Below are 16,841 nucleotides of genomic sequence, written 5' to 3'. Positions count from 1 at the left end.
TCAGAAAGTGAAGGTGATTCAACAGATACTCAAATAAAGTCAGCAATGAAAACGCTTTTTGCTGCATTTGGACCAAAACTAAAAATTACCAAAAAGTCAACCAGAAAACGGACGAGCAAGCCAACGTCTCAAAATCTACTCGCTCCCATCCTGACGACGAGAGCACCGACGCCTGAACCAAGAGAGCCCTGCAAATACCGTCCCACACCGCAGACTGATGAAAGCACCAACGCACTCAAGAGAAGAAAAAGAACAAGCGCCATCGTCAGAACCCCTAAGATCGAGCCGGAGACCGATTCATCTGAGGAGGAGCTGAACGAGCGAGCCGCAACGACGAGAACCTCTCATGACGACTCCAGGATCGAAATGAGCAACGCGCATGCGCGAGACTACGCAGATGGCCCGGGAAGACATGAGTTGCCGAAAGGACCCTGCAGACTCGTCGCGAGCATCCCCATGCCGTTTTGTAATTTTCACCATCTACGAGACCACGGACTACCTCCAGTTGTAAGTAATGGACCTAATAATGTCGGAAACTTGCCCAGTGACTTCCCAAAGCTGAGAATAGATGGCATTAATTTACAAGAATGGTATCAGCAGCTCCAGGTGGTCTTTATGAAAGAAAACTTACTGTTTTTCATCACTAATCCCCCCAAAAGACCTTGGACTTTAAAGTTAGACTGCTTACACCATAGAGCATTTTTCTTATTAATTTCTAGTGTATCTCCTGCCATGTATCACAGTATTAAGCAAAATCTGACTGTCTCAGAAATTATTCAATGCATGTTCAATTTGTTTCACAGTGATAGTGTAGCTACCACCACAAGAATGTCTAAAGATTTCTTTTCTTCTAGGATAAAACCAGGGGTTTCCATAAGTGAACATTTAATATCTTTAAACAAAATAAGAGCTGAGCTACATTTAAGGGGGGAGGTGATTTCAGACCAAACAATGAAAAGTGTTATCATAAACTCACTTGACCCATCATGGGACAATTATATGTCACATTTAGACACAATCAATCTTGGATATTTATCCATAGAAAGTCTATCCAATAAGTTAATAGCTGAAGACAATTCAAGGAAGAGCCGCTCTAACAATCACATTGAACATAAACCATATAGAAAAGTGGTTTTCCAAGAAAGATATAATGAAACATTCAGATGCCACAATTGTGGATCCAGGGAACACAATAGAAGAGATTGTCCCAAAATTACAAAAGAAAGACATAGGTCAGAACGCAGAAACAAATACATCCATAGACAGTCTTCCATCGATAGACATAGATATAGAAGCCCACCAAATTACAAAGAATATAGAGGGGGTAGAGATAATTCAAAGGACAGAAAATCTGGTTCACTAAATGGACTAAACAAGCAAGACAACACTAACATACAGCAAACTGAGGATAATAATTGGCTTATTGATTCTGGAGCAACCAATCATACTACTACTAATAAAAACATACTATCTTCATTTATAGAAGATAAATTTGTAATAAAGGTAGCCAACCAAGAAAAGGTCCAAGTATTAGGAAGAGGAAATGTAACCTTGCCTGGTATAGGAAAAATAGAGGGGGTATTACTGATACCTGAGATACCTCATAACATATTAAGTGCCATAAAACTAAGCAGAGATTCTGATATTAATATTGTGTTTTCAAAAGGAAAAGCAACTTTGGAGAAAAATAAAACAGATATAGGTACAGTAATGATTAAAGGAGGCCTACCTTATTTAATAACTAAAGAGAAATGGCTACACAACATTGATTCAAATATGGAAGATTGTATTGAACTAGATAATGAAAACATTAGCAACAGTGACAATGATGAATGTAAAATAGCTCATGATAACAAGGATGCACATAATGAGAAAAAACCAAAAATAGGTAAGCCAATTCATGATGAGTGTGCTCATGTCTTACATAGGAAGTTAGGACATGCCAGTTTTCCTGTAGTACAGAAAATGACTGAACACGCAGAAGGTGTCAAAATAAAAAATTGTGAAAACTATTTGGAATGCTCAGTATGTAAATCTACAAAACTAAAAACTAGTCCCAGGCCTAGAAAATCTACAAGGTCAACTAGCAAGATTTTTGATTTAGTACACATGGACCTGGTTGGTCCACTGACTCCATCAATCATTTATAAAAAACGTTACTTCTTAACTATTGTGGATGACTATAGTCGCTATGGATTTGTTTACACATTAAAACACAAAGATGAAACCTTTCAAAAATTTAAAGAGTTTTACAAACGCGTAGAAACACAACACAATATCAAAATAAAACAAATAATGACAGATAGGGGATGTGAATTCATGTCTAAGGAATTCTCCCAATGGTTGAAGGACAGAGGAATGTTACATTACACATCTAGCCCATTTTCCGCGTTCCAGAACGGAATTGCAGAGAGGAAGAACTCAACATTACAAACCATGATTAGATGCACATTGGAAGATGCTGGTTTAAGCAAACAATTCTGGTCAGAAGCCCTACATATTCCAATTACACACAAAATAGAACTTGGTCCAGCATTGTGAATAAGACACCATATGAAGTGATGTATAATAGAAAACCAAAACTAGCACACATGCACATTTTTGGAGTCACCGCAGACGTACACATACCTAAACAATTAAGAAGAAAGGGAGAAAATGTGTCTAGAAGACTTAGATTTATGGGATATGAGACAGGTACAAAAGGATACAGATTCATTGATAATAATAACAAATTTATAGTTTCCAGAACAGCTGTGTTTCATGAACAGGCCAACTGGTCTAGAATACATCTTAATGAAATATTCCCAAACAACAACACAGATACTAAATCCCAAGAGAAAAGAACTGTAGAAAAGCAAAAAGACAACAAATATAAAAACAAAAACAAAACATGGACAAACAGTCAACACAAAATAAAGACAGATACATTAACAAAAAAGGAAGCAAGATATTTGCATGACAATAATAGTAAACCCGAGAAGCCAATTAGAAACACTAGAAACCAAATACCAAATAAATATAAAGATTATATAATGCATATGGATGGAGAAACTATGACACCTAGCACATATGAGGAAGTGTTAAAACTTCCTCCTAAAGAAAAAGAAAAGTGGGAATTAGCAATGACAAAAGAGATGGAAAGCTTACAAGGATTAAATGTATTTACACCTGCGATTGCACCAAAGGACAAAACAATTATTGGCACTAGGTCGATATATAAAATTAAAAATTTAGAGGGAGGCAATACTCTATACAAGGCTAGATTAGTTGCACAAGGTTATGCACAGAAATATCCAGAGGACTATACTGACACTTACTCTCCCACAGTAAGAACTGAAAGTGTAAAAACAGCTCTAGTTGTAGCATCAGCACTCAATCTCGATGTATTCCAGTATGACATACAGACTGCGTATTTACACGCAAAATTAGATAAGGAAATATATGTAAGGGCACCTCACAGTCAATATACAGATAAGAATGAGATTTGGTTATTAAACAAAAGTCTATATGGGCTAAAACAATCTGGTAAACGATGGTATGATTGTTTAGTAAAAGTACTAAGAACTATGGAATTCAATGCTACCACTGCTGATAATTGTTTCTTTGTTAAAAAGGGTAATGATTACATAGAATTTGTATTGATCTATGTGGACGACATTTTATATATAGGTAATCACAAAGAAAGAAGAGAAACATTTGTAACAAAGTTAAATGAACATTTCTCATTGAAATCCTTAGGTAAAGTAAATAAGTATCTTGGTGTTCAAATTAGTAAGATTAAAAGGGGATTCAAGCTTTCTCAGAAAGATAAGATCACAGAACTTTTGAACAAATGTAACCTAAATGATGCTAAGCCCTGTGACACTCCAATGCAAACTGATTTCCTAAGAAATGCTGATGAATCATCCCCTGAATTCAAAGATAACACGTTCTATAGATCAATCATAGGTTCACTTCTTTACATTTCTAATTGGACAAGACCAGACATCGCTTTACCCCTTAATTTATTGTCCAGACATGTCAGCAAACCAACTATGTATCACTGGGAAGCTGTTAAAAGAATATTAAGATATTTAAAAAACACATTAGACTTTTGCTTAATGTTAGAACCTAATAATGTCAAGGAACCGAAACTCACATGTTACGCAGATGCAGATTGGGCTGGAGACACTTCATGCAGAAAAAGTACATCTGGTTACTTATTTCTCCTAAACGATTGTCCAGTTTACTGGTACACTGGCAAACAAAATTTAGTGGCCACTTCAACAACAGAAGCGGAATATGTTTGTTTATCTAAAGCAGCAAATAACCTTGTATGGTTTAATGATCTGATTTCTGATGTTTGGAAAAAACCTGCACTGCCTTTTGTCATGCACGAAGACAATAAAGCAGCCATTGAAATATCTAGATCCGACGCCATTGGACAGAGATCTAGACATATAGACATAAAATTTAAACATGTGAGACAATTATCTCAAGATGGATTTATTAAGGCAGTGCATTATGAGACATCGGAACAGTTAGCTGACATATTGACAAAGCCTTTGCCATCTAAGCAACATAAATATTTGACTTCCAAATTATATGTATTATATTGTTCTGAATCTGAATGTAATAAATGTAGCATATCGAATCGGCATTTAGAGGGGGATTTGTCACAAGTAAATGCCTTATTCTCTAATGTGTAAATAGTATATGAACGGGATGTCAGGGGTTAATTTATTCTTCACTTCTTAATGTATTCATACTTCACCACTCCCATATCTAGCTCCACCCATTGTATATATAAGGAGCTACACACACTCTCTTCTTCGCTTCTATCTGTGAATATTCAGTGAATATAGAATGCCGTATGTAAATAAAAGAAAATATATTTGAACTCTTAACTCTCTCATAACTTATTGAGTCTGATCCAGAAAATATTGCAACAATATATACTTTGGAATTTTCCTGGAAAAGATGAGTTTGGAAAGAACTTTAAGGGGAAAGGGGTTGGTTTATTGTTTATGGGAGATATTTTGGAAAATATCTTGAGGTAGACAAAAATAATGAAAAAACAGATATAGTAGTTTTCCAAATCCCAGATGAGTCATGAAAATGGGTTTTTATTCCCAAATACCTGTTTGATTAGAACTTAAAAATACAAATTAGCTGCTCCAGAATTAGCAGCTAACCTAATGACTTTCTAATATGTCTAAATGTTGAGATTTTAATATAAAAATTACTCTGAGAAGATATACTTCATATAGTAGTAAAGCAATTCTGTGGGCCTTTTTTTTTTTTTTTTGCTGTTTCTCAATCAATTTCCTATAATTACCTTAATTTCAGAGGTGGGATTCACCTGGTTTGCACCAATTCAGGAGAACCGGTTGTTAACTTTTTGTGCAGTTCAGCAAACCAGCTGATTCCACCACTGGTTCGCCCCGCTCCACCCTGCCCCGCCCCTCCCAGCCATTCCTTATCTCGCCTCACCCGCTTTGGCTGGTTCCTAGAGTCACACTCACCGCATAGCTGCTGCTTCTCTCTAGCTCCCTCACTCGCTCGCTTGCCTCGACCATGCAGCCCTGCAGCCCACCCTCTTGCCTGCCTTCGCTGTGACCTACCATGCAGTACCCACAGCCCAGCTCTTTGCCTCACCAGCCTTCCATCGCTGATCTCCACTCCTCCTAGCTCGCCTAGACTAGACTCGCCCAGCTGCCTCGGCCTGCTCCTGCCCACTCCAGCAGTAGAAGCCTTGAGGCCCTTGGGGAAGTGGGGCTGGGAAGGGTGCTCACCTCCAAAGCCTCCCATTTCTCTCGGTCTCCACCTCCTACCGTCTTTGTTGGTACCTTGGTCACTCAGGGAGACACTGGCCTGCCACGGCTGCAGCTGCTGCGGCTGCTACAGCTGCTGCCTCATGGCCTGCCCATTCACCCGACCCAACGTCTCCCCAAGTGATCGAGGTGCATGCAGCACCAACAAGGGCCAGAAGAAGTGCTCACAAGACCCAGCAAGGGATGAGGCACCATAGAGCTTCCCAGATGCATGACCTGCTCTTCAGGCTCAAGCTGCTTCTCTTGGATGCGGCTTACAGCTAAGAGCCTGAAGAGCAGGTTGCCCATCTCCTGAGCAACCGAGGCACCAACAAAGGCCAGAAGTAGCTGCCCACCATTTTCTGCTGCAGTCTGTCTGGCAGTGAGAGATCCAGCAAGAGATGAGGCAGCCCTGGCCACTTCTCTATGCTGTAGTGCCACTCAGAAGTGGCTTACAGCTCTGAGCACGAAGCGGCGGGAGGGGAGGGCTGCCTTGAATGCAAATGTACCACGACAAAGGTGGAATGCTGTTGCTTCGACCAAGGCAAGTACAGGGGTGCTTCGCTCCTGCACTAAGGCTCTGGCCATTGCCACTGCTGCTTCAGCTGCCTGAGCCCTCCCACCTTGTCTCAATAGCCTGATTACCTCGCTCCAGCTGGTGGGGGCCTGCACTACTCCTTGCACTACTTCTTGTACCATCCTCTACAGTGGAGAATTCCAGCCCCACCCAGAGCAAGTGTCCCTTCCCCGCCGTCACCCTTACCTTCTTAGGCAAGGAGTGACTGGGAAGGGAGGGATGAGGCGAGGGGCCAGCCAGCACTTCGCTCCCGCACTAAGGCTCTGGCCACTGTTGCTTTGGTCCACCTGTGCCACCCCACCTAGGCTGTGAGTGACATCGAGTTGGCCATGCCCACTCAGTCATATGACACACACCCTCAGCCACACCTACCCAACCGGGCGGGGCAGGGTGGAGTAGGGCGAACCAGTTGTTAAATTACTTGAATCCCACCACTGCTTAATTTCCTATTCTATCTTCAATGGTCATTGGAAGATACGTCCAGTCTGTTATTAAATACATGTTCAGCAATCTTTCAAAAGACCAGCACATCCGACAATATAGAAAGGGCTGTCAGTTAATTTAAACTGACAAAAATGTGTCTCTGGTTCAGCCCCAAAGGAGCACACTACAGATTTTCTGTTGCGTCTGCTATTACATTCATTTGCGATAAAACCAGAGCAACATTTCTTTCCAAATTTAAATGAAATAGCAATTTTATCTACTCAAGCGCAATGTGGCATATGGATAGTTCTCAACTTACAACTATTTGTTTAGTGATCATTCAAAGTTATAACACCACTGAAAAATTATGACCAATTTTGCCTTATGACATTTTCCACAGTCATGTGATCAAAATTCGGATGCTTGGCAATTGGCATGTATTTATGACAGTTACAGCATCTCAGGGTTATGTGACACCTTTTGTGACCTTCCAACAATCAAAGTGAATAGGGAAGGCAGATTCATTTTACAACTGCATTACTAACTTAACAACTGCAGTGATTCACTTAACAACTGTGCTAGAAAGGTTGTAAATGGGGCAAAACTCCCTTAACAACCATCTCACTCATCTGGCAACAGAAATTTTGGGCCCAATTGTGTTCATAAGCTGAGAATTACCTATAGTCCAACTATAACTATTTTCCAATTTGGGATATTTAAGAACTGAGTGAATGAAAACCTGCACATTTGACCAGATTCTAGGTGCTGAATTTGGCCAGATTCTAGGTGTTGAATTAGAACTGCCATGTGGTTTTCTTTGTTCAGTTTATTTCTAACATATTCCTAACTTAAACATAGAGCAGATCATGTTTGAGTGTTGCTGAATGTCACTACAAGGGATTTAAACTGAAGTTTCGGTCCATTTTTTGCACTTGCGGGTTTTGGGATGGGAGTGGGAAATCCCTAAAAGACAAAAGTTCAGGCCCAAAATACATGAATGAGATTTGGCTTGTTTGCCATTGGATTTGGGCACTGTCAGAATTTCTGGGAGACAATATGAATAGTAGAGATTGCCTCTGCTTGCTTTAAAAACTAAATAGCGTATGATGTGGTTCTCTCCAGATAGGAATAGGAATATAGTACTCTATATGGTAGTATACTCCATATACTGCATGTGGATGGTATAATGAGAGTTTATCTTAATTTGTTTTGCTAAAAGATTGCCAAAATTCCACAGATTTCTCTAAAACCAGGACAAGGATGTATTTTTTTCTTTTAAACTTGGAATGTAAAAAAATGAAAAATAAAAATAATATTTAAGCACAAATTAAGTTTTTGTATATGTATGCTTTGAACTGGACACCATTATATAGAAATGACCAAGACAGCAGATGTCTACTGAAAACTTTTCAAATGTTATGCCTTCTCCTTAAATATGAATATGCAAGAACATTCAGGATGGTGATCAGTAATAGTTATCAACTATTTTAACGTATTGTTTTTCTACTCTTTTTCCCACCCTAAGGACAAAGTGCTTCCCAGGATGGAGCAGTGAATTCTGGGAATTTGCTGCAATGCCATCCCTGTTGGGAAGGATGCATGGCCTGTATTGATGGCAAACCATGTCTGATCCAGGAAGATTGGTCTCTACGGGCTATTGTTCTTGCTTTCCAGGCCTTCTGTATGTTGACAGTTTTCTTCAACATGTTAATTTCTTACCATTATAGGAAGAGCAAGGTAAGGGCCATGGTGAACAGTAGAACACAAACTGGGTTTATAAAATGGTTGTCCTGCTCTCTTTCTTGCCATTATTTTTTGCAAAAATTTGTATTACCTTAGAATCACCAACCTTGATTTCAAAGCACCATCATTTCACATTCATTTCTCTTTTCCCAGAGGATTCGGGCTTCCGGAGTTATTCTTCTGGAGACAATACTCTTTGGCTCACTCCTGCTCTATTTTCCTGTGAGTATTTGAATTGGACCCAAAGGGGTTCAGTTATCTGAGATACATGAATAGTACTGGGCCATCAAAAAAAAATGAATATGGCTTGGTTTACCATCTCAGTGTGCGTTACTACTGGGAAAGAAAACTAATTTTCAGTGCCCTGGCTCACAGGAAGGAGAATGGAAAAGGGTTGTGCTGTCAACATACTGCTGTCCAAAGAAAGATGTGAATTGTATGTTGGGCAAGCCGAGGCAAAAATGTGCGCTTGAAATGGCAGCCTCTGAGGCTAGAACAAGAGTCTGGTGAGAGACAAAGGGAAGCCCCATAACATTAGGCAGCATTTTGGAGCAGTCTAAAAAAAGATTGGGAAAACTACTGCACTGCTCAAAACTATCTTTTTAGCATAGGTATGCAGGACTGAGTGCCAGTTTGGTGTAATTGCTAAGGCACTGAGCTTGAAATTGGGAAATCATGAGTTCTAGTTCTGCCTTAGACACAAAGTCAGCTGAGTGAACTTGGACCAACATACATTCTTTCTCAGCCCTAGGATGGAGGTAATGGCAACCACTTCGGGAAAATCTTGCAAGGAAAACTGAAGGGACTAATCTAGGAGGCAACAATGACTTGAATCACCTCCCCAAAAAAGTGGTGCAGGACCATGCAAATATGCAAATATAGACTGATGACTATAAGCCATGAAAAATACAAATTTTAATGTTCATAAACATTACATTTATGAAAAAATGAGGCTAATTAGAATAATCTGTTTTGTATGATAGCCCTGAGACATCTGATTAATCAATTGCTCAAGGACAGAAAGCTAAGTTGTAAGGCTTGATTCATATTTTGCTTTAGTTTATATTTCAGTGCAAACACAAAGAACTGAAATTATTTAATCAATCATGGTCAGTTAACCTAGTATATTGTGCAAAGGCAGTGTGATTCAGACCCAAGACTAAATTTAAATTTCCCTTTCCTTTCTTCCCCCAATTCAATGCCCTTCTGAGAAAAGAAACCTGGTCTACCCATCACTATGTTTGCGTTTCCTTCTGATGCAGGTCTTTATCTTGTACTTCAAGCCAAGTATCTTCCGCTGCATTGTCCTGCGATGGGTGCGCATGCTGGGTTTTGCCATTGTTTATGGAACAATCACTCTTAAACTGTATAGGTGAGACTTTTGCATGAAGGTGAATGAAATAAAGGGATTGAACCTTGGACTTATTTTCTTAAGTCTGTGATTAGAATGAATACTGGCAGCTGAATCCCTCTTTTGTTCAATCCCTCTAAATCCAGTGATCCATTTAATCCAGTACACTGGCTCCACATTGGTTAGAGAAGTGCCAGAAAAACTTCTCAGATAAATTATATTATGCGCTTATCCTGATTTGATACCATTTTGACTTTTTTTTTAAAAAAACCATCTTTTCCAGGGCCTCCTGGGAACTGTAATTTCTTCTGAAGAGGAAATTATTAATTCAACTAAAAATGTATATAAATCTCAATCAGGATCCATTTTCTCTCTCAAGATTTGCAAATCTTCTGAGTGAAGTCTAGCATGATTAAATGTTAGTTTAATACAATCCTTAAGCTTTAATGTCCATATTTTATTTATTGCAATTTTTAGGGGGGGGGTTCTGTGTTTATTTTAATTTTGTTTATTAATTTTCTTTTCCACTAGAAGGATTCACAATAGTGTCTGGATTAATCAAAAGACTATTTCAAAAAATGAAGACCAAAATTTAAAAAAAAAAAACAATTGGTGGGGGTGAAAAAAGGAAAATATAAATCCTTTATTAACTGTTAACAATTAAAGCTAACTTTCAGGAACTAGTAGCAATTCATTGCAGAAACTATTTACAGATGTTTGATTGTATGGTTCCCCCAATTCCTTCATGTACTTGAACACTATAAACCATTCTCATTTTGCAAAGAAACAATGAAGATGGTTCTTCTTCTTTGTTTTCTTGTCCCACAGGGTATTAAAGGTCTTTTTGTCTCACACGGCTCAGCGAGTCCCTTACATGACCAGTGGGCTAGTGCTAAAGAAACTGGCATTGATTCTACTGTTGGTCCTATGGTTTTTGGCTGCATGGACAGTTGGGATGCTGGAGAATATTGAGAAAAACATACCACTGGTAGTCCGTTCACAGACACCTAGGGGCCTCCAGTTTTACATCTGTGATCAAGATCGATGGGATTACATGATGGCTGTGGGTGAGGATCTCATACTTCGCCATGTGACAGGAAAGGAGAAAGATAGAGTTTTGATCACATGGTTGCCACTGTCATCTGTTTATTCTATATAAATAATAATTAACCTTGGTTATTGCTTTGTACAGGGTCTACTGCATATTTTTATTTTCCTCATCTTACCCTTGGCCCTTTACTTTTCTAAAGTCATCACCCATTGATTTGGCATTTACTTCTGTTTCTCAGAATAAGCACAGTGCCAAAAGTTATCATTAACACTGATGTCATTATTCTTTCCTAAACATCCTCTCAACCTTGAATAATTACTCTCTTCCATCTTTCCATGTTTCTCCTATCTATTCCTTTCCTCTCTTTTCCTTCCATCCTCCATAATGCCTGTTTTGTTTTCAACATTTTGCTTCTATTTTTTACTGCAGCAATAAATAGCAATATACATCCTCAGCTTTGAGTTGCTATTGAGATGATTGTGAATTGTTATGCGACTGCAGACACTAGCAGAAGAATAATTTGTTCGTGCTTCAGTGGTATAGAACTTCAGTTCTAGTATATGAAATACCATATGATGAGTTAAATGGGAGTATTGTATCTCTGGATATGCAATCGAGTGTTCCTTCTTAGAATTTTGTCAACCTCCAACCATTTCAGTTCAGCAATGAGTCAATCAATGGAATGATGAGAAATGTTTTCCTAACAGATTTTGAATATGATCATCTATCTATCTATCTATCTATCTATCTATCTATCTATCTATCTACCTTCCTTCCTTTCATTTTTCTTTTTCTCTTTCTCTCTTTCACTTTCTTTCTTTCTTTCTTTCTCCATCCATCCATCCATCCATCCAATATGCCATCTAGAAGCATGGGATAAGAATACAGGAAACTATGGGAAGAATAATGCCACATCTCTGTCTATCTTTGTATCTCTTGCTGTCTAGCTGAAATGCTGTTCTTGTTTTGGGGAAGTTTTCTGTGCTTTACTTCTCGAACAATCCCTTCTGCTTTTCATGAACCTCGCTACATGTGCATTGCTGTCCACAATGAGCTGATAACTTCCACCGCTTTTCATGTTATGAGGTAAGAAAAAAAGAGCTTTTTCAAAAGATAGGCTTAAGGCAATAATATTTTGAGATGCTGGCATTACCTGATTCCCAGGAGCTATAAGAGTAAACACTGGCCACAAAAGTCCTTGAAAAGTTGTGCCTATCAAAGTATAAATAGATGTCTCTAGCCAAGAACTACTGCAAGCTCCATCTGTAATCAGAATGATAAAAGTATCTGTTTACATTGTAAGGCATTGCATTTTTTATTATTGCAAATGAAGGCACTGAAAATATATGTAAACAGCACATTTAATAATGTAATATGACATAAATGTTAATACAAATAGAAAGAAATATAGATAACTCTTTGAAAAATATATTATAAACAAAGCAGAAGTTGCTGTGGAAAACCACATGAAAAGCTTCTTTGATATCGAAAAAAGTGGCAATAAAATCTGCTGTTTTGTCTATGTTGTCTATGTTTATATAAGTACTCACCACAATAATTTACTGTTACAAAGGTCACATGGAAATGCATAAGGGAAAGAATAAAATGGAGCAATAAAATACAACCAAAAGGATGCTAGAAATATTTAAGATTAAACTACTGAATTATTAAACTAGATTTGCAAAGAGGTAAAAACTTAATTAAAAATGAGGTGTAAAATAAAATGTGTAAGCATAAGTTGTACTTTATTTTATAATTATGTGTTTTACATCTTTGCAAAGTGAGTTAATAATTCAGTAGTTCTGCAGTATACACATAGACACACACATTTTGTATACTACCTTGTTTATTTCTAGTTAGAGTGAAAAAAATTATCTACTTTTACTATCTCTGTCCTAATGATACAAGCTCTGACACAGAATTTGGCAGTATTAAAAGCAACATGTTTTAATGGTTTGCAAGAAGAAATGAAAAGTAGAATTTGCCTTGAATGCCAGGGTTCTCTGCTCTTGGCATAATCAGAAAAATTACCTGTATACTGTGGGCTAAAGTAGCTCTTAAAATCTTATTATCTTCTTTTAAGAAAGAGGCAAAATCTTGCCTTCCTTTGTAATAATTGTATTTATTTCATTGTAACTAAAGAGGAGGATTTCATCTGAAAAAAATATTGAAAGGAGTGCTTAAAATCATTTTGGAGCATTAACACAACACTTCTTTAAAGCAGTCACTTCATATAAGTAGAGCTGGCTACTTAAATGAGATGATTCATTAAAGGGGTGAAGTCTTTTATTGGGGTCAGGCAAAAGCCCTAACCCCGTGATGGTGAACCTATGGCACACGCGGAGCCATATCGGTGGGCACGCGAGCATTGCCCTAGCTCAGCTCCAGCGTGTGCATCTGATTTTTGGGCCTTCCAGGCCCACTGGAAATCGGCAAACAAGCCTTTTCTGGCCTTCAGAGGGGTGGGGAAGCCTGTTTTCGCCTTCCCATGGCTCCAAGAAAGCCTCTGGAACCTGGGGAGGGTGAAAAACGGGCCTACCGGGTCCACTGTGCCATCACGTGCCAAAAGTGGGGGAGCGAGCACATGCGTGGGGCGCATTGAATTATGGGTATGGACACACGTGCACATGACCCCCCCATGCTCCCCCTGCTTTTGGCACGCAATGGCAAAAAGATTAGCCATCACTGCCCTAACCTAAGCTTCACCAGTTTGGATAATTTGAAGCAGGCAAAGCCCTAATAGAAATCCAATATATATATTTTGTATCCATTATTTGGAAAATAACAGGCCAAGGACTTTTCCCAGTTTCCTAATTTATAATATTATTGTTATGGAATTAACAAAAATATTCAAAGATATTGAGCCATGGTGGTGCAGTGGTTAGAGTGCAGTATTGCAGGCTACTTCTGCTGACTGCTGGCTGGCTGCAATTTGGCAGTTCAAATCTTACCAGGCTCAAGGTTGACTCAGCCTTCCATCCTTCCGAAGTGGGTAAAATCAGGACCCAGATTGTTGGCGACAATATGCTGACTCTGTAAACCGCTTAGAGAGGGCTGTAAAGCACTGTAAAGTGGTATATAAGTCTAAGTGCTATTGGTATATGAAAGTGTTGATGAATGTGAGAAAAACATATCTATAGATAGAATTCTTTATATAGAATTCTTTATTGGCCAAGTATGATTGGACATACAAGGAATTTGTCTTGGTGCATAAGCTCTCAGTGTACATAAAAGAAAAGATACATTCGTCAAGAATCATAAGGTACAACACTTAATGATAGTCATAGGGAACAAATAAGCAATCAAATCATATTAGGAAACAGTCAATATAAATCTTAAGGATACCAGCAACAAGATTACAGTCATACAGTCATAAGTGGGAGGAGATGGGTGATAGGAACAATGAGAAGATTAATAGTAATGCGCACTTAGTGACTAGTTTGACAGTGTTGAGGGAATTATTTGTTTAGCAGAGTGATGGCGTTCGGGAAAAAACTGTTCTTGTGTCTAGTTGTTCTGGTGTGCAGTGCTCTATAGCATCGTTTTGAGGGTAGGAGTTGAAACAGTTTATGTTCAGGATGCGAGGGGTCTATAAATATTTTCACAGCCCTCTTTTTGACTCGTGCAGTATACAGGTCCTCAATGGAAGGCAGGTTGGTAGCAATTGTTTTTTTCTGCAGTTCTAATTATCCTCTGAAGTTTGTGTCTGACTTGTTGGGTTGCAAAACCAAACCAGACAGTTATAGAGGTGCAGATGACAGACTCAATAATTCTTCTGTAGAGCTATATGAGCAGCTCCTTGGGCAGTTTGAGCTTTCTGAGTTGGCGCAGAAAGAAAATTCTTTGTTGTGCTTTTTTGATGACGGTTTTGATGTTAGGTGTCCATTTTAGGTCTTGAGATAGGGTAGAACCTAGAAGTTTGAAAGTCTCTACTGTTGATACTGTATTGTGTTGTCTAGTATTGTAAGAGGTGGTAGTATGTGAGGGTTTCTCCTAAAGTCCACCACCATTTCTACAGTTTTGAGTGTGTTCAGTTCCAGTTTGCTCTGGTTGCACCATGAGGCTAATTGTTCAACCTCCCGTCTATATACGGATTCATCATTGTCTCGAATGAGACCGATCACTGTTGTGTTATCTGTGAACATCAGTAGTTTAACAGATGGATTGTTTGAGACGCAGTCATTGGTATATAGAGAGAACACACAGCCTTGTGGGGCCCCTGTGCTAATTGTATAGGTATCTGATGTGATTCTGCTTAGCTTCACCTGCTGCTTCCTGTCTGTTAGGAAGCTTATGATCCATTTACAGGTGTTCAGGTACCGCTAGCTGATTTAGCTTAGTTAGAAGAATGTCTGGAATGATGGTGTTGAATGCTGAACTAAAGTCTACAAAGAGAACCCTTGCGTAGGTCTTTGGAGATTCAAGATGTTGTAGGATGTAGTGCAGAGCCATATTAACAGCATCATCTGTTGATCTATTTGTTTGGTATGTAAATTGCAGGTGGTCTAACAGTGGATCTTTGAAGGTTTTCAAGTGAGAAGCACTAGCCTTTCAAAGGTTTTCATGACTACAGATGTTAGAGCAACTGGTCTATAATCGTTCAGTTCCTTGAGTATGGGCTTCTTCGGCACTGGGATGATAGTAGAGTGTTTGAAACAAGAAGGAACATAGCACATCTCTAGTGATTTATTGAAGATATGGGTGAAGATGGGGGCCAATTGGTCAGCACAGACTTTTAAGCATGAAGGAGTTATCTTGTCTGGGCCTGGAGCTTTTCCTGGCTTTTGTCTATGAAATAGGTCTTGCACTTCCTTTTCTGTGATTACTAGGGGTTGTGAACCCAATGGGATGGGGTCAGTTGTAGGAGGCTTGGCTGTTGTTGGTCTGTCTGAGATGGGGGTTGTGGAGATAGATGGCTGTAGTTTCCTTTCAAACCTGCAGTAAAACACATTCAAGTCATCTGCCAGTTGTTGTTTTCCTTCAGCTTGGGAAGGAAGCTGTATATTCGCAAGTTCCTGGTCAGTACATAGGTCTTCACAGAAGTTGATATATGATGTTACAGTATCTGTGAGTACATCTAAGTCTGCAGAGGTACTTTCAAAAACATTCCAATCAGTGCACTCAAGGCAGGCCTATAGCTTTAACTTTTCCTCCTCAGTCCAGGTCTTCACTGATTTAATTGTTGGTTTTGTGGTTTTAAGTCTTTGCCTGTAAGCAAGTACAAGGTGAATCATGCAATGATCAGAGTGTCCCACAGCTGCTCGTGGTAAGGACTGATAAGCATCTTTTAGTGTTGTATAACCAATTTAATAGCCAATAATGAAGAGATTGGCAATGTCAAAATTATAATAACCATTTTAGTATAATAATTTGATTACAGATTTTATATTGTATATTGATTGTATGACTATATATTGTACCAAAGATAGTGATAAAGCTGAGGAGGGCAATATAATACTTCAGATTGAATTGTAAAAAAGTGCTTTGACAACTTCACTTGGGCCTAGAATATCTGTTGGCATCTGTTGGCGGCTGGGTTAAAGGGGAAAAGACACAGTTGCTTTAAATACTTGAAGACAGGTTCTCCAAAGCAACATACTACAATTGAATCCAAAGTGCTAAATCACTCTAAAACAGAGCCTGTGTAAATATAAACAAAAATATTAAAAATAAGTATTTCCTATTCCATTTCCTTATTTTAAAAAAGGTAAAGATTCAGCAAAGATATATTCAATGACCATTTGTAAGGTGTTTGGATTTTTATAAACTTCATCTAAATGAATAAATGATCTAAATCAGGGGTGGGCAAATGTGGTTGTACAGGTTGTAAAAGGTTGTACAGTTGTAAAAGAACCACATTTGCCCACCCCTGATCTAAATGAATAATAGCACCTACTTCATGCT

At 38.7% G+C, this 16,841-nt stretch overlaps 1 protein-coding gene across 1 annotated transcript in view; it reads left to right on the top strand.

Annotated features, from left to right (window-relative positions):
- The window catches only part of GPR179 (G protein-coupled receptor 179), a 48,683-nt gene that overhangs the window by 18,638 nt on the left and 13,204 nt on the right, over nt 1–16,841 (top strand). Inside the window, exons 4-8 of the mRNA XM_034415618.2 lie at nt 8,318–8,529; nt 8,689–8,757; nt 9,798–9,907; nt 10,715–10,953; nt 11,885–12,023. Coding sequence (XP_034271509.2) covers nt 8,318–8,529; nt 8,689–8,757; nt 9,798–9,907; nt 10,715–10,953; nt 11,885–12,023 — 769 coding nt within the window. The remainder of the gene's footprint in view (nt 1–8,317; nt 8,530–8,688; nt 8,758–9,797; nt 9,908–10,714; nt 10,954–11,884; nt 12,024–16,841) is intronic.

The sequence above is a fragment of the Pantherophis guttatus genome, chromosome 4 (assembly GCF_059756535.1).
Source record: "Pantherophis guttatus breed Tessera chromosome 4, ASM5975653v1, whole genome shotgun sequence".
In the NCBI taxonomy this organism is placed as follows: domain Eukaryota; kingdom Metazoa; phylum Chordata; class Lepidosauria; order Squamata; family Colubridae; genus Pantherophis; species Pantherophis guttatus.
The sequence above is the reverse complement of the archived record's forward strand: the minus strand, read 5'-3'. Positions and strand labels throughout refer to the sequence as shown.